Raw genomic sequence first — 25128 nt, 5'->3', positions numbered from 1 at the left:
AAACAAACCACTAAACTGTACAACTGTATTTTCATAGAAAAAAGTCTTATGTCTTTGTAAAAATCAAACAAAAAGTCTACCGGCCAGTAACCCACATGCAATTCTACAAATGTGCAGTCATAAATATGTATAGATTGTATGGGGAAGTATAATCCCAGAAGCACTCATCTATCTCCCCGTCAATCTTATGAGCTTCCCTGTCTCTCTACTCCTTTACTTCTTCTAAACATTGGCACGTTTAAAGAGATGTGTCTATCTTAATCATGAGCCATACTTGTGGAAAATATGCTATTCTACAAGATTTTTCTTTCACCTTTGCACAAATTTAAAAAAACCAACAACAAAAAAGAGACACATAGCAACTAAAGAGCTAATTTATGCTGTAATGTACCTGGCTGACATATTGTTTTCAGGAAGAAGTGGTATTTCCAAAACTTTTGTGCTGGCAATTATTATCTCTTGACTAGCTGTTGCAACTGTTTTTCCAGTGATTCGGTGCACCTGATAGAATGCATGAGGTCTCAAGTAGCGATCATCTGCTGTTCCGATGAACATTTGTAGGTTTACTGGCTTTTCGCTGTAGCCCAGGAGCTGATGAAAAAGTAGATGTAATATTAAAATATTAGTTGACTTTTACTGCATTTGTGTGCGCATAATATAAATACACAACTAGTAGGAAGACTTAAGAGTCAAAGAGTAGTACTTAATTACAAACTTCTTCAATCTCTTCAGAAATCAGAAAACTGAGTACAGATAGCTGTCCCCCAATACAAGTATCAGCAACAACAATTACCAGAACAAACGGATATCAAAGTATCTTGATTACTTTTGAATCTCTCAGAGAGAAAAGAATGGTTTTAGCTACAGAATTTCTACATCAAAGCTATGCTACGTTATAGGTGCGTTTCTGACATATTTTACTAAGATACACCCAGTTTCTAGAAATACTAAAAATATTTTAAAGTTTAGTTTTTCTACTATGGAATGCAATAGTGAGTTTTATTAAACTTAAGAGGTTTTGTGAATGCAAATGTATTACGTTAGGACAAAGAAAATTTAATTCATCGCTAGAAAATCAATTATGGTTTATTTTTGGCGAAGAAAATGTTTTAAACCCCAAATTTGATAAATGTTAAGTTAATTCATGCATCTCTCCTTTTCTTAAATATAAGACTAACCACCAATGCACTCGGTTGTCACAAAACCACCTGTTGCTTGAGCTAACAGTAGTAATTCTAGGCACCAAACACATTGAAACATCAGAAAAAAACCCAACCAAACTCTAAAAGAAAAAACTAGTTTTATGATAGGACATTGGTAACATATTATCCAGAACATTTAAGGAAACAAATTTAACCAACAGTAACACGCAAGTTTCCTTTAGCCACTGCAATTTTAAATCCGAAGCCTACAACATGTCTTATAAATCCATGAAGTTTACTTCACCTTCCTGCAATTGGCAGATTGACATACACTGCAAGTTATATAATTTCTAAAAAGCAATGCAGCAAATTTACATTTCACCAACTTCGACATCAACTTGTGTTCAAACTGGAGGGAGGGCCAGACAGTCATTCTTTAAATGCGGTTTTGTCATGTCAATATTTTTGTCTCTAGGGAGAGTTATTTGGTCACACAACAATATTATCCAAGCTCTTTACAGAACTAACACTTAAAAAACAAAAAAAACCCATGTCAATTTAACCTACTTACAAGAGTAATTTAACACTAGCAGTACAAAAAACCAAAGCACACCCACACCCAGAAATCAGAAGCACGACTGTAGATCCCTTGTATCTTGATGCACTGCTATTGGCAGTAGGTTTTACGTACACCAAATGAATGCCTGTTTTCTATATTCAAGTTACAGCTATGACAGCACCTACCAGTCCTGTCACTTTTATTAGAGCTATCAAGAACAGAAATCTGGTTTCCGACAGAAATCTGGAACTTTAAAGAGCCATTCTCAAAGCTTTCAGCCTTACATGAATCCTTTTGTCCAAGATGTAATACTCTTCAATTAATCCATTAATTAGTTTTTCGTTTTGGTTTGGTTTTTTTGTTTTGTTTTTAAGTGAATGGAGAGAAAAGAAGGGGGACAGTTCAGAATTACTGCTTCTATTGCTTTACTGAGCTGGGAGATCTCTAGACGATTACTGTAGTAACGAGACTGCTGCTTTTCATGGTTGTAGACAAAGAATTCTGAATTCTGTTGTCCTCAAATCTCCTTGGTACCTTTCTTGGGAGATGTACCACATCTCCCAGCCGTTGTGCCTGTAAGAGGCCAGTCCAGTTCAACTTTTACCATAACACGTAGACTACATTTGTACTACGTTGTACGTAGACTACAAATGAGGTTGTGCTAAAGCAGACTGGTTTCTGTCCCTCAACTCAGTGAATTCTCATCTGTCTCCTCAGCGGATTCCAGCTACCATCGAGAATTCATGCACGCACAGGCAAGGAGAACAAGCTGACTTAATAACGTTAAATCAAGAAGTCACAGCTCCTCATGGGTTTAACAGTCCTTAACCCTTCAGACCCTCATTATAGTGAAGGAAAAATGTCTGCCACAAGAAGCCAAGCAATCTTTAAAAGTCATGGCAACTTTTATCAAATACAATGTCCTGTCCTATAATTGACATATTCCCAACTAATTTCTTACATGATCTCATTTATTTGCATTTTATATGTATGTCTATTATTTGCAGGCTTTTGTTCTGTCAAAAATGTAAAATCTTTTTGTTCTCACTGGAGTTCTCACTACAAACAGACCTAAATCCAGAAAAAACCCCCCCAACAAACCTTGATGCAGGACTCCAACATCTTTCCAAAAGATGTTTTTTTCTTCAATACCAAATGAATATTTTCGTAATTTCTATGAGTCTGAATTATCTTAGGAGTTTAAAGAAAATTTAAGGACATGTATTAGTTTAGCATTTACAGCAGTCATCTTGTCCCAAGTTCTCAACACTGTGACTCCACCATCCATTTTCCTCAGAGTTAAAATTAAATCTTAACACAATGGAATACAGCCTAAATGTGACGTTTGTTAAATATGTTCACTCTAATACTGGGAATTATGTAAGTTACAAGCCAGACCTATTCAAAAATTTGAATAACTTCCAAATGGGGTCACTGTGACAAAGCTAATTTCCAATTAAAGCTATCTTCCCCTTCCTTAACAATGGACATGTACACAACAGTTCTAGAGATACGAGTGATATGAGAGAGAGAAGGGGGAGTGGGGGGGGTGGTACTCGTAAAAAACTAAGCTAGTCTGTGTACAGTCAGTGGAGCAACTGTCCTCTACAGAAGCCTACACAGAACAGGAGCTTAATTTAGTGAAGAAAAATATACCCCATGCCAGCAGTTGCAATGGTATTGCCTATGAGACTCTATGGCCATATACTACCTTTGAATTGCTCAAAGCCGTGTCGAACACTAGTTTTGCTTCCATTATTCTTGAGCAAAGGTTCACCCTCTATGCTCGCCCAGATACGCTATGGAAGACATATAAGGGCTAGTTTCCACAAAGCATGTTGTGGGAGGGAAAAAAAGCGGTGGGAAAGTCTGACAAAAAACCGCCCACCCCACCAACAGATTAGTTATATATCAATAGGTTATCAAGTGCATTTTCTGTACGATGCTCTTGTGATACAAGCTTGTCTACTTGTTGACTGTCTCACATCACTGCAGTACATTAGCTATACCAAAGTAGAAATTTGAAACTCTGTTACTACAGCTTCAGAAGAAATAATAAAAACCCCACAACAAGACCCCACACAGTAGTACCACCTTTAGTCACTTTCCTTCTGGTTTATATATTACATTAAATGAAAACAAACAAGAAATCCAATGCCCCAGGGAAAATACAAGGAAAATTATGCAACAGAAGACACTTCTATAGTAATTTAGAAGAAACCTATGCATGTTATAATACAGAAACATATAAATAAGCTATCTCATAATTAAAAATGGTCTGTAATAACATCAGGACAAAACCCTGAAAATTTCATACATACTTAAAAGCCATACTAGTGTAAACCAGTCTCCAAACAAACAAGCCAACAAGCCCCGCCCCCTCCCCCCGAACTATGTCAATTGGATATTTCCACTATAGCGTTGTCTCAAATGAATTGCTGTAAAGGATCTGCAATGAAGTCCTGTTAAAGGTAATGGAATATATATATATAGTCAGGCAGAGTAGTAACATATTGACAAGGAAGCAGAGACTTCATAAATTTATACTTTGCATTACAGATGATTTACTGCATTTATTCAAAGTTTAAAATAAAAAGAGAACAGCATAAAAGAAAAACAATGTAAAGCCATAAATATAACCAATGAGTGCAAGTAAGTGTGGCAATTAAGTAAGCTGGGGGGCGGGGAAGAAAAGAATAACCCCGCCTCCCACATTATAGAGTGTAATTCAGGGCCTGATCACAGTAACGGGCGCACAGAAAAAGGAAACACATCACAGTCTTAAGCAAGCAATGAGCAGGTTGCACAGCGTCCTCGTGTTTCCAACAGCCATATTTACAGCAAAAAAGACAGTAAGCTTAATAGGCTATGGATGCTAATGAGACAGCCTTTTATGTGCTAGCTCAAACTTTCAGGCAGCTGGAGAGATTGTCAAAAACATGTTGATAAAAAAAATCCGACACCCCCACCCTTTATTACACAAATTTGTGCTTTAAAATTAACGTTTTCCCCTTAAATCTTGTCTAATAAGCGAGCTGACAACTCCAGGCATGACATGGATTCTGCAAGAGTAAAATCGAAAACTTACAGAGCGTCTGTGGGGGCCAGTGAGCCAAGGGGTAGGTAGAAAATGATCTGAAAGCTTGTGGAGAGCATGCCTGCACATCCCATGTAATTTCTATTACATAATCATTCAAAGCCTTCAGTGAAACCAACACGCTATGCCTAGCACCATGTAATTAAAGACAGCCCGTGTCATACTATTCCTGAGAACAGAGGACAGTGCTGGATTACTCTGTTAATTCACCTGAAAGTACTCCTACCTTGTTTAACTGCAGGTGCATTCAGCAGTTTGCTGAAGAGTATGAAAGTATTCTGAAGTCCATTATGTGAATAATCCTGGTGACAGTAAGCCTTGGATGTCTCTCCCTACACAAAACCTTTACATAGTAAGCAAAGCAGAACTTTCTGCCCACCACACTTGGTCCCCACTGGAGACTGAATTGTCACAGAATCTGAACTACCTTCCGTCTCCTAGGAACGGTGTCATCTCTCCCCCAAAAGAAAGATGATATTTGGAGCCTGAATTGCCATTATTGATGAAATACCGGTCTTGTGAATAATGAAGGAGACTGACTACTCCAAATCAACTTCAAATCAGGGAAAATGACATATTTTGGAATTTAAAATGCATTCCTTCTAAATACAGTTTTGTTCTCATTCAAAAAAGTTTTGATTGCTCTTAGTTTCACTGACAGCGCAGTGACACTTTCTTATTACCTTATCTGCTTTACACACAATTCTGTATGTTGAACAGGCCAAACATTTAAGTCCGTATAAAAAAAATTGCTAATTGTTCTTCAGTGAAAACACCTACATAATTAACTTGAAAGAACAGCTACTACATTCTGTTCAAATACCTAATGAGGCGATGGTATCTGTACCTTTAGTTCACCTTAGTAAAGAATATCCAATATGTACAAATAAGAACATAGTGTCTCTATACAGACCATAGGTATTTAAATTAACAAAACATTTTTCAACCTACTGGTAAGTGCTGCAGAATCACTATGATGAAGATGCACTACAATAAATTGCTACAATATCAGCCTGCCCAAGATTCAGTCACAGATCACTTACTTACAGAAAGACAGTAACTCAACTACTGGTTGAGCACTAGGTATATTTTCAAGTATACCTTCCAGCATTTACTCTATTAATGTGCAATCCTAGAGCTGCACACTACAAAAAAGAGTTACTAATTTTACTTTAAAAAAAAAAAAAGACACACCACTTTCCCAGGAGTAGCAAACAGTGTGCTGTACACAACTAGTACGTTACTGCACACTGTCACTACTGACCTCTAGAAACCCTCCTCTGTAATAGAATACTGATACACCACCCACTGCTTTGCCGAGGAAACTCAGCCAAGTTGTTTTTGTGTTTCTATATCGTTTCCATAGCAAAGGTCAGTGCATGCGTAAGTTAAACTAAAGCTGGAAGGCTAAAGACTGAAGGTCACTACAGGATAAGCCAGAAGGGCTTCACGCCAAAGCAGTTCCAGCTGTATTACTATACTGCATACAGTAAACTCATGTGTGCATGTCAATACTAAGTTTACAATTTTTATCAAGTAACTACAAAGACAGTAAGTTAACTTAATGAGAGAATTTTTGGATCATCAAGAAGTTGTATTTTATATTACAAAAACATTCATACATTCTTAATGCACATATGGAAAATCCTTAAAAAAAGTGCAACACTAGAGACTATATAGATTAATTTGATCACTGAAGACAGCAGCATTTAAACTTGGAATTTTGTGGCAGTGGTGAGAACCTATTCCCTGCTGAGGAAAGCAAACAGGTCACATTAAATAAGAGGCATCAACCTGGAAAAAAGAAGTTAGCATTTTTCCAGATTACATACAGATTATATTGGGGCCGTATCTGGCTCACATGTCATCAATTCCATGCTCTGATCTAAAGGAAAGCTTGCAACACTCAACAAGCTTGGAGAAGACTTTTTTTAGTCTCTAATATTTAGAAGTTTTACCTCCCCTCCCCGCCTTTTTTTAAATTAAAAAGGTTCTGTCTCTGTTTTCCATTTATTGATGCAGCCCAAGTATCACTAATCTCTATTCAAATGTAAATGTTAAGAAATCACATCTTGTGGATAACTAAGACCTGTAACAAGACTTGAGAAAAATATCCAACAGAAAATATACACTTCACAGTAAACAGGTACTTATCAGACAATACTAGTATACTTTGAAACAGTCTGTGTTTGTGAACCAAACCCCGCTTTGTTTATTTACAAAAAACCCAATACCTGATAGTGTCACTGAATCCAGAAGTGATGTCAGGGTTTCACAAGCCTACTCTTTCACACTAAAAACTAAGGGAACAAAATGGAACTAAAACTTGGGAGGGGGGTGTGTGTGTGGTGGTGTTAGAAAAATAATGTCATTAGCTAAGTTTTATGCTCAGCAATCAAGCAATACTACGATACTAATGACATTCAGACAGTGCCAAAACCCATTTGACTGTATTTTTAAAGCAATTTTCCTGCAAAACTTTCCAGCATTTCTTAGGAAATTGCCATGTTTAACCAAACTTTCACTGGGGTTTAATACGCATTTTTTATCTTTTACATGCCTTTTCTTTGCTTGCCAACTGAAGATGAAGATTCTACCAACACTTTAGTGCTCCTTCGCCTTTGCACAATTAATTCACTGCTTATGGCATTACTGGATTGGTAAAGTAGGCTGATTAGAAAGAAAGCTTTTACATACAAATAGGCCTCCCTAAAAATAGGGCATAGTCTGGAAATACAAGACATGTCAGGGGACAAGTTTGGGATAACTTCAGTGAACAAAGACTTAACAACTCTATCTTCACCAAACGCACCAGTATCCATATAAAAATCCTCAGTTCAAACATGAAGAACAGGGAAGGAAACACACATCTGTGTAAAGAACTATAAGCACTTACTAAGCATTTACTTCAGATGGAGATTTCCTAGGCTTTTCAACACCTTGATACAAAAAGCAGGTTGTAACTAGTCATTTCCTCCTTGATAGTCTCATGGCAGCTGGATGCATTTCAGTGACTTCTGTCTTCCTTAGAACCCCCCCAGAGTTACAAGGTAAGGAGGGCAAAAGAGGAGAATGAAGGCCCCATTAAATGGAGGTGAAAAGGAAAGATAAAGCTGTTCTCTTGAATTAGGTATTTTTACTTTTACTTTGGAAGACTGTATGAGTAAAGATATGGTATAATTCACCATGAAACCAAAACAATCCTAAAGGAAGAGAACTTTCACTGCTTAAATTTTAGTCCACTTCTAAAGTAAAATAATCTTTTTTTTTTTTTTTTTAATTTCATTTAAAGGGAAAAAAAGCAAACTACGCCTTTGAAATGTTTTGCCCTCTGAGACAACGGAGATGCGACCCACAAGCTTGGAATCTTTCGGACAGCAATATCAAAGAGGCACCGGTGCATAGCTTTGAAGAACCAAACTTTCTTCTTCAGAGATTTCTCCACAAGAATTTCACTTTCGAGTGGTGCGCAGCGACTTTCCTAAAGAACTGTGAAGCCTGCTGGTTTAAAAGCTGAAGGGCTGAAGGGCTGCTCTGCCAGGCTGCACAGCACACCTATTAACAATGACCTGGGAACAAAAGGAAGGGATGACAAAGATCCAAGGCATGAAGATGAACATAATTTGAAACAAAAGACACACAATGACTAACACCAGTGGTACAATTTATCATGAATTTATCAAGTTGCATTTTGAAAAGCTTGAAACAAACCATATATGTATATATAAACCCAAGAAATTAAGAGTTCAGGGAAGTTATTGAAAGTCAGACTGACCACGGTCATCCCTTGTGGCCTTGCAGAGGTGCAATGAGTGCTGACCTACAATCTTCAAAGGACTGTTTAAAAGAAACTGGAGAAATTCATGGAAGAAAACTCCATTCAGATCTATCAGGCAATACCCCAACCACTGGCTCAGAAAGTCTTAACAGCATGTGGGAATTTTTTTTATTATTTCATTCTGATTCTCCAAAGGTTATAATGTTACAAAAAGTTACATGTCTGATTTTAAAATTAAATATGTTAAAACAAAACAACATCTACTTCCCCTTCCTGAAGTGCAGTACTATTTTCTGTCACTTGATTATCCAATGTACCTTTCCATCAACTAAGAAGGAAAAGCATGCACATCAAAAAAGCATCCTCCTTCCTCTTTTGCTAAATAAACTTATCGAGTAGACTGACTTAAAGACTTTAAAGTAGTACAGACCTTTGCAATTCTGAAAAAAATAGCGAGACATAAAAGGAACAAACTTTAATAAACTATCAGGTAGTGGCACAAGTCCAATTTTAAAAACATTTTAAAGATCATCACAGACAAACAGGTCCTGCAAAGGACTAAAGCAAACGAGTAACTGCAAATATCGGTGCATTATTGGTCATGATACCGTATGTTTACACAATGTACAGAACATCCTTCAGGGTTTAAAAACTTGGATTTCTATTTCTGAAATCTCACACTTCCACACACTCACTCACTGCTGGCAGACAGGATTGAAAGTGTTTTAAATACCAATCTCAGGCATATTTTGTAGAGTGTTTTAGCTCAGAGTCCTGTCCCATTCTACGCTACCCAAAAAAGGAGATCAATTCATAGCTGAAATAGTGTTAGAGTAATAGTACAACTTCACACAGTGCAGAATTGCCAGTCACATCTAACCAGCCATCACAATACACTATCCATCTGCAGTTTGCTCTACACTCCTGAAAAAAAATGTGTTATTCCTGAAATACCAACTCCCGGTGCTAAATTATGCTATGGACAGTTTTTGAATAAACATTTCCGGGGTAGAAATCGGTTATTCCCACATAACCTACAGAAAAAAACCCCATAAATCGGTTTTACTTTGGAAAAAAAGTTACTACTTTTCCACATTTTAGTAAACATACAATACAAAAAGCAGACGACCGTGTCATCCAGTGTGCCATTTTTAACGTTTTTCATATTAATTACTGCATTGTCTAGATTGAGTATTCAAACATATAGTAGATGCATCAATATGGCTTTTACTATCTATTTTGGGGATTCTGGAGCAGAAGATGCCTAAATAGTCAAACTGTTCTTGAAAGATATGTATTTTTAGAATCTCATCCAAAGGTCAATGTTTTTCCCAATACAGCCCACTACATGGTTCACACAGGCTGAGACTTACCTTCTGCCTTCTAGATTTATTTGCGGCTTGTTGTCAAACAACAGTAGGCAATTAGAGCTGAGATACAGCCTGCCTTCTGGTGATGTACAAAATAGGGAAGAATTCAAGACAAAAATAAAAATTGAAAAGTGAAAGGCAGGAAGAATGGGAAGGCTCATGAAACACAGGAAAAGCTGCTGTTTACTGGGCTTAGAGAACAGGGAGAACTCTGGTATTATACCTGTTATTCAAGTAGTCATATGAACTGGCCACACAGAACACCTGGGAAAAGGTGACAGCCACAGAATTACAGGCCAGGAAACATACACTCATTTAGACAATCCTTCCTTAATTTATTTTTATCAGATCATCTCTGACATTGCTTGGTTAGAGCCTCTCTTGTAGGTTATAGTTTCTTCCACCAGAACTCAGGCAGAGTTTGACAGGCTTTTTGAGAACACATTCCTGTTTCAGAATTTTCAAAGTACTTCAAAATTAGTTTACTTGAGCTCAATTAGTTTACTTTTTCTGCCATTGCAGCTCTTTCATCATGACTTCAAGCTCTGCAATCACTTTAAACAGAGCTGACATTCAGTCCCTCTTTCACAGGTCTCCATTAAACCTCACACAGGAGGTTACTGTTTGCCTGTCAGTGACTAGAAGTGTATAATCATTTAAATAAACTAGTTCTTATTTAACATTTCTTTAAATTTTTGATCTTACACCTTTCTTCAGCTGTAATACTGCTGAGTTGTCCATATGGATTACATGATGCTTCCCCTCCTCTGTTACTGCAGAAGCAACTACAGTAAGAATTTTGCTTACGGCAGAGGAATTGATGAATGATTCTATCCTTAAACACTTCATAGTATGACAAAAAGACACTTCTGGTACAAGCACACTCTTAATAGCTACCACCCCCCCAAATTTGTCTTGCATGCATGGGGCACAAGTGGATTCTATACAGTGTCTGTTGCAGATACAGCATCAATCTGAGAATAAATTGCCCACATCATAGTTCACACCTAGAACCGATTCCCACTGTGGTAAATGGCCACAGGACAGATACTCCTTCTTGCATACAGAATGGTGCTAACAAGCAGCTGTTAGCTCAGCACGCCCTCAGTACATCACAGTGTACAGTTATCAAGAAGAATATCATATAGATCACCTTCTTCACTAGTAACAGGACAAAAGATAAAAAGGAAATACTTCTTGTTGTGCACAACACAGCTTATGGAATTTACTACCAAAAGATATCATTAAATTTAAAATACTTCAGAAAACTCAGAAAATTGCAGCAGTTGACATGAATAGGAGGAACACAGTATACAAAACAAGTTTGTTCGTTTTAAAAAGAAAAAAGTCATTTTAGATCAGAAAGCGAAAATAGAAAAGTAAAAAAAAAACCACCCACACCAAAAAGCCAAACAACTATCCCTGAGAGATCCTTATCATGTGCCCACCTGCTCTAAAACGCTTATATGTTTCTGATCATAAGCATTATCCAAGTGAAGTCTCATGAAGAACCCAAACCATTTTAGATAACAGAAAAAACTCATTCTAGCAAATTGTAAGTGTAAACATTATTTTATTATGTATAATTTGACCTAGGGGAAGGGTGGGAAATTCAAGCAATGACGATCATTCATTTAGAGTCAGATGAAACATGGCAGCTATTTGTTTAAAAGGCTTTATAGATGGGTAAATAAGTACTCTAACCTACTGAATTAGAATGGTAGACAGTGCTCAGAGGCTTTCTACATCTCCTGACAATACAATACAAAACTTCCACATAATTTGGATGACAAAAATTCAACATACCACCTTTCTCCTTGCTAACCATTCTGCCAAGTTAGTTATTCCTTCCCTGTGAAAATTATCAGCATTATCTTACAGATTCTCTACCAAGGTAAAGGCAATTGTTCCAGATGACATGGATTAGCTGGAACATACTCCCAAGAAAGCAGAGATTAAAATGACAGGTATCTGCTATTTAGAACATTTTGCATTAAAAAAGCTGAAAACAGGAGAATTTAATTACAGAATTTGCTTCCTTAAAGTCAATTGACTTACAAAGCAAAGCATGATGCTCCACTCATTTAATTTCCTCACATTTGGAAATAAGCTGATTAAATGTACTCACAACAGACGATGCCAAATTTGTCAGAAGCTTAGTCTCCTAGCAACAGGTATGGTACAGTATTAGTAATAGATTAATGACATGCACTAACAGATTAATGGCTTGAAGCTATGTACTATCTTAAAATCTTTATTTTAAATATGCAGAACTACAGAGGTTTCACAGTTTGGAAATTAAATACTCTAGCTTTCTATAAAATAATGTTTAAGAGAAAACAAATTGTGTAGGAAACGAAAGCACACAGGCCTTCAGGCACCCAAAGACGTGGCAGTTGGACTTGATGATCATTGTAGGTCCCTTCCAACTGAAATATTCTGTTCTATTCACCCACATCCTCTCTCATCTCTGACACTGATTAACATACAGTTATTTCACACAAGAAAATGCTGAGTACTTTATTGCAATGATCACACACATGGAAGTGACTGGTATAAAGCTAAGAGCACCAAAAAGAAAAGTCAAGTCAGAAACAAATAGTAATGCATATCGTGAACTAGATTTGCGCAATAAGCTTCCAGAAGTGCTGGAAAAGATTTCACTTCTGTATTTAAATAAAGTAATTTTCATCTGCTCACAGCTATTTGGTATTTACCTGTCACCAAACTTGGCCCTTAGCATACTGTTTTTCCCAGCAGTGAGTAAAAAGTTAATACAAATCGATGTTTTGTTTCGTAACAACTTCCTCTCTCCCATCAAGCACAACAATTAATTTCTAATCCAGCTGGAAGAGACCAAATTGCAAAATAGAATATTGATTTGCGTTTGTATTCATTTTAATTTAGAGAGGCATAGTACGATCCATGTGTTTAAGCATGAGACTGTCAGACACAAATACTATCCCCATTTTTAAAACAGCATTCTTGTCATAGCAAGGTACTTCACAATTCTAATGCAAATAAATAGCTTTTAAAATCATTGGTGTAAGTCACATAGATTACAGATCTGTTTTTTCTAACTTGCATCTAGTACTACGGCTTAGAAGCTTCTAGTTCGGTAAGAAAAAGAAAGCCTACGTGTATTTGTCAAATCTCATAAACATCAGCAAAACAAGTTCCCTTAACACAAATATTAGTGCAAGACACAAGCACTTGGGGGGGGAGGGAGGAGGGAAATTGAATGCGGTTCACAAAAGCTCAGCAGAGACTTATTTTGTCAGCTCAAATCTCTCAAGTTTCTGTCCTCCTTAATGATGTGTTAAATTCCAGTGCCAGCACCTTGGCATGTGAAAATTTGTCTACTTGTTCTCCACCGACTAAAGCAACACAATGCTCCACATGAAGAAATGTGTTTCAGATTCCAGCCTAGTCCAGGCATCCTCAGTTTTCTCTAGTTTGCAGCATAGAGTGCCCATCGCCTCTACTGTGCTAAGAAATCTAGTAGGTCTGGCAATAGGAGAAAGTTGGAGCTGGTTAGGGCCTGGTATGGCGATAAGGAAAACATTGAGCAACTTTGTAGGGAACATAAAAGTTGGATGAAGAGCTCAGATTAAGAATGGAAATGGAAGGATAAGGAAAGACATTCAAGAAGGAAGATGGGATGCATATAACCATCCCTTTTTTGGAGGGAGAGAAAGGAAAGATATAAAGTCTTAAGAGGAAAAAAGGAGGGATGAAAAAGATCAATGTAAGCTATCAGAGAAGAAACAGAGTTTGCTAAATAGCCCAAAGAATATGATTAGGCATCAGGTTGAGAGAAGAAATTCATCAGATGAAGAGCTTGGAGGGAGGAGATTGCTTAGGCAAGGAAAAAGGAACAGATAGTCCAAGACATTTAAATTCTGCTGGTACATCTTTATTTATATAGGTATAACATTAGAGCTGTTCCAAAACTGATGTAATTACGAAGCGTGACAGAATTCACCTGCCAGAGAGAAGGAATAAACTATAAGGAGAAAAAGCGGTAACATGTTTATACTACAGCATGAGTAGGAGAAAGAGAATGCGGACTGATCACGCCAGTCCTATTAGCACTTTGCATCTGGTCTCAAATAGTAATGAGTTACTTCCAACTACTGGAATAGGATAAATATATCAAATACATTTTTAATGTATAGACTGCTATAGTGAAAGATTAAGGACTGAAACCCTGACTGTCATTTTGCTAGAGAAGAACAAGAAATATCCTGGATTTGGGGAAAAATGCAAACCCTGCTGTAACCTTAATGTAATCAGATTAATTTTTTTTCCTATTTGTCTTATAAAGATTTTATAACTGTTGTCTGATTTGACTTACAAATTGTCCTGGTTTCAGCTGGGACAGAGTTAACTCTCTTCTTAGTAGCTCATACAGTGCTGGGTTTTGGATTTAGTGTGAGAATAATGTTGATAACACGCTGATGTTTTAGTTGTTGCTAAGTAGCGCTTATCTTAAGCCAAGGACTTTTCAGTTTCCCATGCTCTGCCAGCAAGCAGGTGTGCAAAAAGCTGGGAGGGAGCACAGCCAGGGCAGCAGACCCAAACTAGCCAAAGGGATATTCCATACCATGGAACGTCATGCCCAGTATGTAAACAGGGGGGAGTGGGCCGGGAGGCGCGGATTGCAGCTCAGGCATCAGTCAGCGCGTGGTGAGCAACTGCATTGTGCATCACTTGTCTTTTCTTGGGTGTTATTTCCTTTTTTTTGTTATATTCCTTTTCATTACAATTATTATTATTATTAGTTAGTAGTGTATTTAAGTTTTTACTTTCGTTATTAAACTGTTCTTATCTCAACCCACGAGTTTTACTTTTTTTCCTTTCCTCCTCCCCACCCCACTGGGAGGGGAGAGGGGGAAGCAGCTGTGCGGTGCTTAGTTGCTGGCTGGGGTTAAACCACAACACAAATCAACAGTTAAATTTTATCTTAACCTGGCTTGGGATTAAGATAAAGACCATTAAGCAAGATTGAGGTGAATAAGTAAAGAGGCATTGCTTTCACCCAAGGATGTAGCAAACTGATAAATCAAGGCATCTTAAGAAGTCCCACAGTTCCTCAGCACAATCTTCCCCATGTCCAGTGAATGAGAGGGTAGGTTCCCTTTCAAGCTGCATGAGCCAGCTAGCACCATAGATATTAGAGACATCAGTGACTACCCTTACTAATCCAGAAGTCTTCCCAGCATAGAGTAATAGATTTGTGTACACACCTGAACTCTGAAAGTCAGAGAGGAGCACATCACAGCTTGTGCACACAGTTATACCCACAATACCAAACTCGCACATCTTTCCCTTCAAAGAGAATACGATGGCAAAGCTTTCTTGTGAAAGCCAAGCCTAATTTACCAGGACCTTACATCTAATTCTGAGCTCAACGATAATTGGATGGTATTTGCAAAGTATTTAAATAACACGCTTTAGATGCCATTAGCACTTGGAATATTTAGCATTAGCTAAAGAACCCAGCCAAAGCAACTGTTAATGGCAGGTACCAGTCATCAAAAAGTCAGTATATCACCACGTTCTGTTAGCCAGATGAGGACTGTTGCCTGCACTACTGCATTTTCTTGAAACTGATTGAAACTGTTCTAAGAGACACTAAAGCTTGCATGATTCTGTTACGACAATGGAAATGTTGTCAAAAAAAGAAAGCAAGAAGCAAGTCTTACTTGCCCTTACAGATAACCAGTCCAAATCTAATGAAACTAGGTGATGCCTTACTCTTTAAGGAGATAGCTATCGTTAAACTGAGTAATAACCTTTGGTTCATGCTGAAGAAAGAGAAGAGTCAAGTTTAATTTACTCCAAACATTTAAGTGAAAGTTAACAGAATTTATGGGTACCATTTCACAGAAATAACCAATAAAAAACACGAACAAGAGGCATTTATAGTGTTCAGAAGCTGTCTCAACACCAAAAGATGATTTCTGATTCAAATGAAGCTATTTCATATTTCAGTATAGCTCCAACTAATCTATTATCGTGACTTTTCCTACCTGCCCCCATGCACACTCCTTCCTCCTTAAAGTTCATGTTGAATACTATAAGTAATACACTATTGCACTGTGAATCCATTCACAAGCATAAAACTGCATACGGCATAAAATTGACATGCACTGTAACTGTAGCAAACTGTAAATTTTTAAAAATCTAAAACTAACTTTTGTATTGAACAAGTTACATGTAAGGGAGAAAAATCTTACCCAAGGAGGACTGTAAGCTTCACATAAGGTAACAAATCACAGCATTGTAAATACCAATAATTGTAGTTAAAAAATTATCTTCTATTCAAGAAAGCCAGACTTCCTACCTTCACTACAGGGTGTCCTCCAGTAGATGCTTTTACTGCTCCTCTGCTTCCTTCTGTTTCATAGTGAGCTCTGTGATGAGTTTTAGGCTGGACTTCTATTTTCAGTTCGCACTGCCCGTAATGACTTGGTAAAGGCCAGTCAAGAGGCGGCAATGAAGATGTGCTGCAATCAAGACGAGCACGCTATGGTTAAATGAACTATGCCATTTGGCCACAGTACAAACAAAGTAACTTCACTGTAAAATTCAGACAATGATGTCACTTTCCTAACAAATGATGACCAAGTAAGAATAGCTATTAGCCTAAAACTGTTACTTGAAAATTCCAAAATTTTGCTGGTGCATTAAAATCTTCAATTAAGTATTTCTTTTGGGTTCTTAGAGTGGAATTTCTTCCTCCCAATACCTAATCAAGAGAAAGGTACTGTATGACCCCCCCCGCCCCATATTACCAGTGCTATTCTATAATGCCTTTATATTAATTTTTTATCCTCAAGTAGATCAGCAAGCAAGTTCAAATGTTGTTTGGAGGGAACAGTCTAAACTCAATCTGTAAGTCATTAAGTTTTAACTCTCTGCATTATTATCTTCCAGCTCGTTGGTTTTGTTTTTCTAAGATTGGTAAGCACTGCACTTTGTTAACTATCATTAAAATGAACACTATATGATGATCCAAAATTTTAAAGCTAGTAGTCCTATCTAAGCATAAAGACTTACTGCAACAGACAACAAAGACACCTAAAGTACCTGCTTAGCTTATCCACAGATAAGCTTACGCGCAGTAGCAAAGTCACTCCAGGGAAGAAGGAGAACAAAATGCAGTAACAGAAGTAATATGGAAGAACCTCAAAGGGAAATAAGCCACATGATATCACCAATGTTTTCATACCTACCCTTTTACCTGCATAGATTTATAGACTTATGATTCTAATAAGATGAACAGTCAGATTCACGTCAGTAATTACCTGGTAGAGCAAATTAATTTATGAATATTTAAAACTAAACGTTTATAGCATTGTGTACCAAACAAGAACATTTACAATAAAAATAAGCTTCTATTAAAATAGTTTTGTACTACCTTACTCTGACCAACAGGGAAAGCAAATTAGGTTTTAAAGAGATGGACAAATATTGGTTTGTATCATCATCTGAGAAAGCTCAATTCCATTTCTTTCTGCTTTACAGGAAGTCAGGAAAACCACCACCACCAATCCAAAGCCATGCAAATTTCCACAAACATGAATAGCCACAGGTCCAAGAAAGATAAATTATACCTTCTGGAGAATTTAGCTAAGACCTATAAAACATATCCACAGTTGAGAAAGAAGATAATGTTCGGACTGAAAAAAAAAAGGAAAGAAAGCTCTGTCTTTAGCAAGTATCTGGACGGACTTGGGCTCAGCCTGCAGCACCATACATCTACCTTTTACTACAAAAATCACTGTCACTAAGCATGGAAAAGAGGGAGAAGAAACAGCACCACTTGCTGGCCTCCTCCTACAGGAGAACAACCTACAAGCCTGTTGACCTGCTGCTTCATGGAGTACCTCTACAGTGCACTTCAGGAGAGAGCTAACGTTATAATATAAGCCTTATCTCCTGAAGCACCTTTCTGAGAGCAATGGGAGGAACATGAGTATTTCCCTTTCTTCTTACTGAAAGGAAGAAACGTGAGCAATAAATCATCTCCACAAGCATTCAGTGTACAGCAAAGACTCTTCTTCCCCCAGTAAGGAGGTCTGATGACTGCTCCTTCCACAGCAATAGTATTTACTGGGTAGGAGAGGACTGGTGATGTCAGCAATAAAAGAGGAAACTGACAGGAATGCAGTATAAGCCCAATCCTTCCAGATACTTACCACAGGCCAAGATGTACTGCCTAAACGCTACTATTGGCTATCAACTAGACCTTGCCATTCACTTTTATAGCTACTGAAGGAGAAGAGGACTCAAGTCTTCAGTCTGAAAAAGGAAAGAAAACGTCAGGATTAGAAGACACTAAAAAGAGTTTAAAAAGAAATGTAGCATGCGAGAAATTTTTCTTTAGTATTTCTGGAAACTTTTTTCTCCCCATATAACCAAACATTCTATGTCAAAATAGTTGGTATACACAGTGAACAGATATGGTCCCTAAGAGAACTTGGTATAACACGCACACCACAGACTATATACCAATTACTGGGAGGTATTACTGAAAGTTTAATAATAAACTCAGTCAAGAAAAAAGTATTTGTTGCTTGTGACCACTCTCCATACAGCCTCTCACAGAGGTTTACTCCTTCTGCAGTTAACCAATAAAAACGGCACAAGCTGTCTCAGACTCCCATTATCTCCTGAAAAAATATTTGGAATACTAGAATAAACACGGAGACAGGAAAATAACCAAGTCTCAAGATTTTGTCATTCTTTGAAAACAAATAGAAAATATCAGCATGAGAGAGCAAGCAAGCACACAATGCATGCGCAGATGCCTAAAACATCAAAAAATTGGAAAGCTTTCAAAACACAGTTCTCCAAATAAATTTTATAGCCTTTGAGGCTGTGCTGCTTCAAACTGATGTTTTCTAGATGTAGCAGGCTAGAGAGTTACAGCTGCTTCCCTCTGGAGTTTAATGTTGGATACCCAAACTGTTGTTTCTCTCTGAATATTTTTCTTGCTGTCTCCATCACCCTCAACTTCTCAGCAGCAGTGGACTCTTAAAAAGTTTTAGGGTACACTGTCATGCACCTTTCTGCCCTGTGAGGATATCAGTTTAATGTATTTCTGCTTCCACATCACCCTTTCACTTGTTTGGGTTTTTTTTTTTTTTTTTTTGAGACAAATGCTGTAGAGATACACATTGAACTGGATCAGTGATCTAACTTTATTTCATTTTGAAAGCTAAATTTTTGAATCCTATTAATTTAGCAGAGCCCCAGTTATCTATACAGCTTCTTCAAACAGAACTAGTGGGAGGGAGGCAGAGTGGGAACTTCTTAGCCAGCACTGTCAGCTTCCGAAAGTCACATGAATCCACAAACTTGGACACTACATAAATTAAAAAAATATCAGAATACACTCTACAAACTCTTAGGGTTTTTTTATACTATGTAGAAATCAATATCAAATGAGAAGAATCATGTCAGCATTTGGGGGGCAAGAGGTAACAAGTCTGCATGTATTTTGAACACTTTTCAATGTGAAGCAACGCTATTTTTGTACCAGATGCTGGATACGGGAAAGTAAGTGTGAAGCTGCTAGCTTTACTGCATTTAATCATAGAATTGTTTAGGCTGGAAAAGACCTTTAAGATCATCAAGTCCAACCATTAACCTAGCACTGCCAAGTTCAACACTAAACTATGTCCCTAAGCACCACATCTACACATCTTTTAAATACCTCCAGGGATGGCGACTCAACCACTTCCCTGGGCAGCCTGTTCCAATGCTTGACAACCCTTCTGGTGAAGAAATTTTTCCTAATATCCAATCTAAACCTCCCCTGGCACAACTTGAGGCCGTTTCCTCCTGTCCTATTGCTTGTTACTTGGGAGAAGAGACCAACACCCACCTCGCTACAACCTCCTTTCAGGTAGTTGTGGAGAGCGATAAGGTCTCCCCTCAGCCTCCTTTTCTCCACGCTAAACAACCCCAGTTTCTTCAGCCACTCCTCATAAGGCTTGTTCTCCAGACCCTTCACCAGCTTCGTTGCTCTTCTTTGGACACGCTCCAGCACCTCAGTGTCTTTCTTGTAGTGAAGGGCCCAAACCTGAACACCGTATTTGAGGTGTGCCCTCACCAGTGCCGAGTACAGGGGGACGATCACTCCCCTAGTCCTGCTGGCCACACTATTTCTGATACAAGCCAGGATGCTATTGGCCTTCTTGGCCACCTGGGCACACTGCTGTCTCATATTCAGCTGGCTGTCGACCAACACCCCCGGGTTCTTTTCTGCCAGGCAGCTTTCCAGCCACTGTTCCCCAAGCCTGTAGTGTTCCATGGGGTTGTTGTGATCCAAGTGCAGGACCCAGCACTTAGCCTTGTTGAACCTCATACAACTGGCCTCGGCCCATCAATCTGTTCTCAAGAAGATACTGTCCAGTCTACACTATTAGGTAAGGATCAGCAGTAAAACTGCTAGACTTTTAACTCATCACAGTTATTTTATCAGTTGTAAACTGTGCATTGAACTCCAATGATCTCTGATAGTTCGGAACTTACATAAGTTCAAACTTCAGTGCTGCATTACTCTTAAAATACCTGGAACATGTTTAAGAATAAGAAGTGCAGCTGCTTCAGAAATGAGCGAAAATTTGGCGTTACAAAAAGATTTCGGTCTCCCCCAGCTTACACACAGCATGACAGCATTTGCATTATCAATAAAGCCATCTAACTTTGCATTCAGAACCCAGAATCCAGATCAGCTGCTGACTGTGGGGTTTTTCCAAGTCATTTTAGATCAAAAAAATCAGAAAAAATAAGAACCTTTGTTATTTAAAACCTCTCACTTTTCAGACTTGATGGGGGAGGAACACATTTGTAGATACTTCCACATGTTTCATCCCAAAATTCTACCCAGTTCATCGCCAAATTACTGTTACAATAGCTTGTGACTTAGTCTGTTACAAAAGTTTCTCTAATTTTTTGTTTCCTTTAAATGAGTAAAAACCTTATTAACAATGCAGTAACCTACTAGTAAAAGCACCAAATCACACGTCAGGAAACAGAAATAATGAGTGACAGTCATTCTAAAACTTTCATTAACTCAAATCTTAGCATGTTGTTGAAACAGCACCAATCTGTAAACCTTCTTCCAGTAATACCACGAGAGTTTTATAATCTGATTAATGCAAGCCTCCAAAAGCTCATACTCCTATCACATCAAGATTAAAGGCTTCAGAAACAGCAGCTATTAAAGGAAACTCAGAAGTAAAGAAGGAACCCTTCAGTAGCATCCTCAGCAGAAGCCACTGTGTTTAAAATCATCACTTCAGTGATAATTTTATCAATATTAATTTAACAGATACCTTTTTCCTCTGCAACCATTATGTCTAAAACACAACTGATTCAGGCTGCACAAATGGATAAGGAAACATCTAATGTTCAGCATAAGGACAGCCAAATGTGTCCATATGGACCTCAGTATTCAGACCTGTAGAAGTCTGGGCCCAGCTCATGGGCTGCCTATGCCTCTCTTGCACAGGAAGAAACAAACCCGAGAAACAAGATTGCTTGTTTGCATTTGACTGTGGTCCCACAGCAGTACATATGGAACAGAAGGAAGAACAAAGCCTATGAGAGCCACTAAAAATAATCCAGTTGAAAACTTAAAACAGTTACCTTCCATTTGTAGCACTGTTCCTAGGTAATTCATTGGACAAATAGCTGGGGCGCTGTGCAGACAAACTGCTAACGCTGGTACCTCAGCTGAAGCACATGTGCGGTGAGCTCAGTTCTAGTCTAACGCTCTTCTGGACTCCTTGCTTAGAAAGTTTTTGAACACCGGTGGAACTGATGTAAGAACTCATTTTAGCCACTCTGTATGACCATGTTTCTGCCTCTTGGTAGTCACTAATTCTAGTAATAACCTTTTGAAGACACCCATTAAGATCTCAAGATGCCTGTGAAAGTTCCTATTTCCTTCGTTGGTTGAGATTCACAGATCTCCTAGAGTGATTCTTTCATTATTTCTTAGTTGAAGCAAAAATAACATTTTCCACTTGCAGCTCCTCCCAACACATCCAAATCTGTCACTGTGGGAAAAAGCTCACTGACCATACAATGGATATTCCACATCTTTTCCTCATCCCAAATTTTTGCAGAGATTAACCGACAGCGTATCCTGTGACACGTCAATGTTGCAACACAGCAAACCCCTGAGAATCTCAAATCGTTAACTATGATCCAATACTACGGTCCTTTTCCAGAATGCCTGCAGAGCCAAAATACTGCTGTGGTTCTCTTCACTACCTAGAACAAAGCAACATTTTCCCTGGTGGAGTAATTTTGGAGTTAAGAATTTTGGGGCCATTCCAGTTGCCACAGTGGCTTATCAACAGACTCTAAAAATACTGTTACATTCAAAATATCACTGTTCTACTACTAGCAGACCCACAGTAACTATGCTTTCAGAGTACTGATACAGTATACTGCCAAGTAAAATGTATACTCTATCATTTCAGAACAAAGGAGAGAGCTGAATCACATGCACAGCACAAAGGTCCCATATTAAAAACTACCTGAATTTCTCTGGATTCATTAATGGTGTGTAAACATTACAGCAATAGCCTAGCTTATTAAAAATCTAAGAGGTTCAAAGTTCTCTTGCTTGTCTCACTTAAGTGGGTCCTTATCTTCAAAGTCAGTGATTTGCAAATATTTTCACTTTAAAGTTTTGCTAACTTAGCATAGCTGGTGTTATTTCTATTTATCAACACAAGATGATAACTACTTAGCAGACTAAGTTTGCCTATAGTCCACTCACACTGAAAGATTTATTCTTCTTAAAATTAAGACCAAAGTCCCAATAGTTATGTTAAAAATAGAACATAATTCTGTTCCTCTCTACTCCCCAGACTTCCAAGAGAAGGATTCAGACAAGAGAAGCAACTTTTCCGAGTATTCGGCTATCTACCACTATATTTAAACTATTTTTTTCTGAGAGAGTAAGCAACACTGTCAGCAATCCTCATTTCCAGCGGTAACTGCCAGATAATTGCAGGTAAAATACTCTCAAGTTGCCATTAAGTATCCATCACTAAAGAGATTCCTGAGCTGTAAATACATCTATCGAAGCCTGTTTGTTCATCACCACTGGAACAAAGAAAATACTTGATATCTTGTCACTTCTCAGTGCTCTAGATGAAATTTGTGACACAGCAGTCTGAAGACAAACATCAGTTTATATAGTAGTTTTTAAATCAATGTTTAAGTCTCTAAGAATTCCATGAAGGAAGGCACAGTAAAAGAAACTAGGGGTTTTTTTTCAATATTTTTGACTATTAATTAATATTGCCTGGTTATCTACCAGACACAAAAGCACCATTTATTCCCCTCAAATACTTCAGGGGTTAAAGAAAGAAAGAAAAGATGAATGACTCATTAAGTTTACTACCCTGCAAAGTGCCTATTTGCTTAAGACACAAATTAGATTCTCAAGTTCTACTTTACAGAACCTAAAACTTACTGTTCCACTAGCCATTCATGTTAAAAGTCGTAAGTTTAAAGCCAAAGAAAACAAAACGACAAACCTAAAACCAAAAATAACAGAACCCCCATCATTTTCAATTGCATCATCATTGACCACTCTTCTAACAAAATGCCCCATGTTACCTACATCAGTGCTGGCCACGTCTGTGATGGTTGTTAACTCCAGAACACCGTAACCATGGTTGTTAACACCAAAAATGTTGCTGATCTCTTATGAATTGCATGTTTAGTGACAAGTCCTCACCAAAGGTATCATATTATATTGATTGCTCAGTAGAGGTTTCTGGGTCATCCCTATACTCTTTTTATTCCCCTTGATCAAGTTTAAAAAAAGTATTGTAAAACAGACTTTCTAATTACTTTTTTTGCACTTTCTGGAAATCTTACAACTGTGAACCTCTTTCAGGGGAGATGGATTGGACACAGAAGAGCTATATACATTGTAACTGAGAACATTAATTTCTGTAAAACAAGTATACATATCACTTCAAAATACTATTTGCCACTCATCTTCCTCATACAGCAGCTTTGTACTTGAGGAGGCTGACTGGAATCTAAACAAGAAAATTTCAATAAAAGGGATCAGTCTTGAAGTGCTTCCCAATATTACATGGTTTCATAAATATTTACTAAATACCTACAAAATAGAAATTTCACAAAGTTTCAAAGACTTAAGGATACACTTAAGATAATTCACATGAGCATACTAACCCCTTTCAGATGGTGCCTCAGTGTGAGCAAGTGGATCAAATTTAGGTATTTGAATGTGAATAGACTCTAGGAAGAAACACTTTCTCTGGTATTCTTCAAGACTATTTATAACCTATACTGACACAGGCTATCTAAATAAGAAAGTGAAGTTGAAGCATCTATGTTTTCCTTCCAACAGTCAATACAGAGTTTGGGAAAGGAGTGAAAGAGAAAGAGAATCCAATTAACAAAAGAATCTGAAATAGCTTTATGCAAAAGCCTAGAAATAGGCATTTTAAAGAGATTTAGTGAAAAATACTTGATTTTTCTTCTGTGAGTAAAACTCAAGCTCTAACAGTAGATGTGCAAGACGAAGTCATAAAATCGGCATCTTCATGAAATGCTGGGGTAATAAGCAAATGGGGAAGTCAGATCTACTATCACTACATTAAGATCACCAAAAGAAAGGGATTTTCCAAGTGGAGGGGAGGGAAACATGAGACACACAGATAAAGCCATTTCTTATCCATCATCCTGGGGGAAGGCTGGGGGGGTGGAAGAAAGAGGTATCTTAAGTAACAGTAACAAGAATAACAATGTAATAAATAAAATTATCAAATAACGTCATTGCTGAATATTCTGTAAAATGGCCAATTTAATCTGCCATTGAAAGAGTGCTCAGATCTGCCAAGGTACTTGGTTAACGAGATCATCAACAGATACCTTCACTATTCCTAGATACAGAAGACACTACCTAGTTCCTTTTTACCTATTTGAAAGAAATTGTTGCACTGGTTCTGTCCATTGTCAATTGTCTAGACTTATCTTTGACAAGGAAGCAGAAATATGACTCAGGGCACATAATACACATACATTTTTCATATGCCACACACTGGCAATTATGGGTTTCTGTGACCAAATAACAAGCTGTCATCTAACAAAATTGTTTGGATGGC

General features: G+C 37.7%; 1 protein-coding gene across 2 annotated transcripts in view; it reads right to left on the bottom strand.

The window, feature by feature from the left end:
• NFATC3 (nuclear factor of activated T cells 3) overlaps positions 1-25128 on the bottom strand; it is a 76572-nt gene that overhangs the window by 29465 nt on the left and 21979 nt on the right. For both annotated transcript variants that reach the window (XM_050904356.1, XM_050904357.1), the window contains exons 3-4: positions 16296-16458; positions 392-591 (exon numbers count right to left, since the gene is read on the bottom strand). In XM_050904356.1, the coding sequence (XP_050760313.1) occupies positions 392-591; positions 16296-16458 (363 nt within the window). The remainder of the gene's footprint in view (positions 1-391; positions 592-16295; positions 16459-25128) is intronic.

The sequence above is a fragment of the Gymnogyps californianus genome, chromosome 12 (genome assembly GCF_018139145.2).
Source record: "Gymnogyps californianus isolate 813 chromosome 12, ASM1813914v2, whole genome shotgun sequence".
Lineage (NCBI taxonomy): Eukaryota > Metazoa > Chordata > Aves > Accipitriformes > Cathartidae > Gymnogyps > Gymnogyps californianus.
Note: the sequence above shows the minus strand (reverse complement) of the source record. Positions and strands in the feature narration are given on the sequence as shown.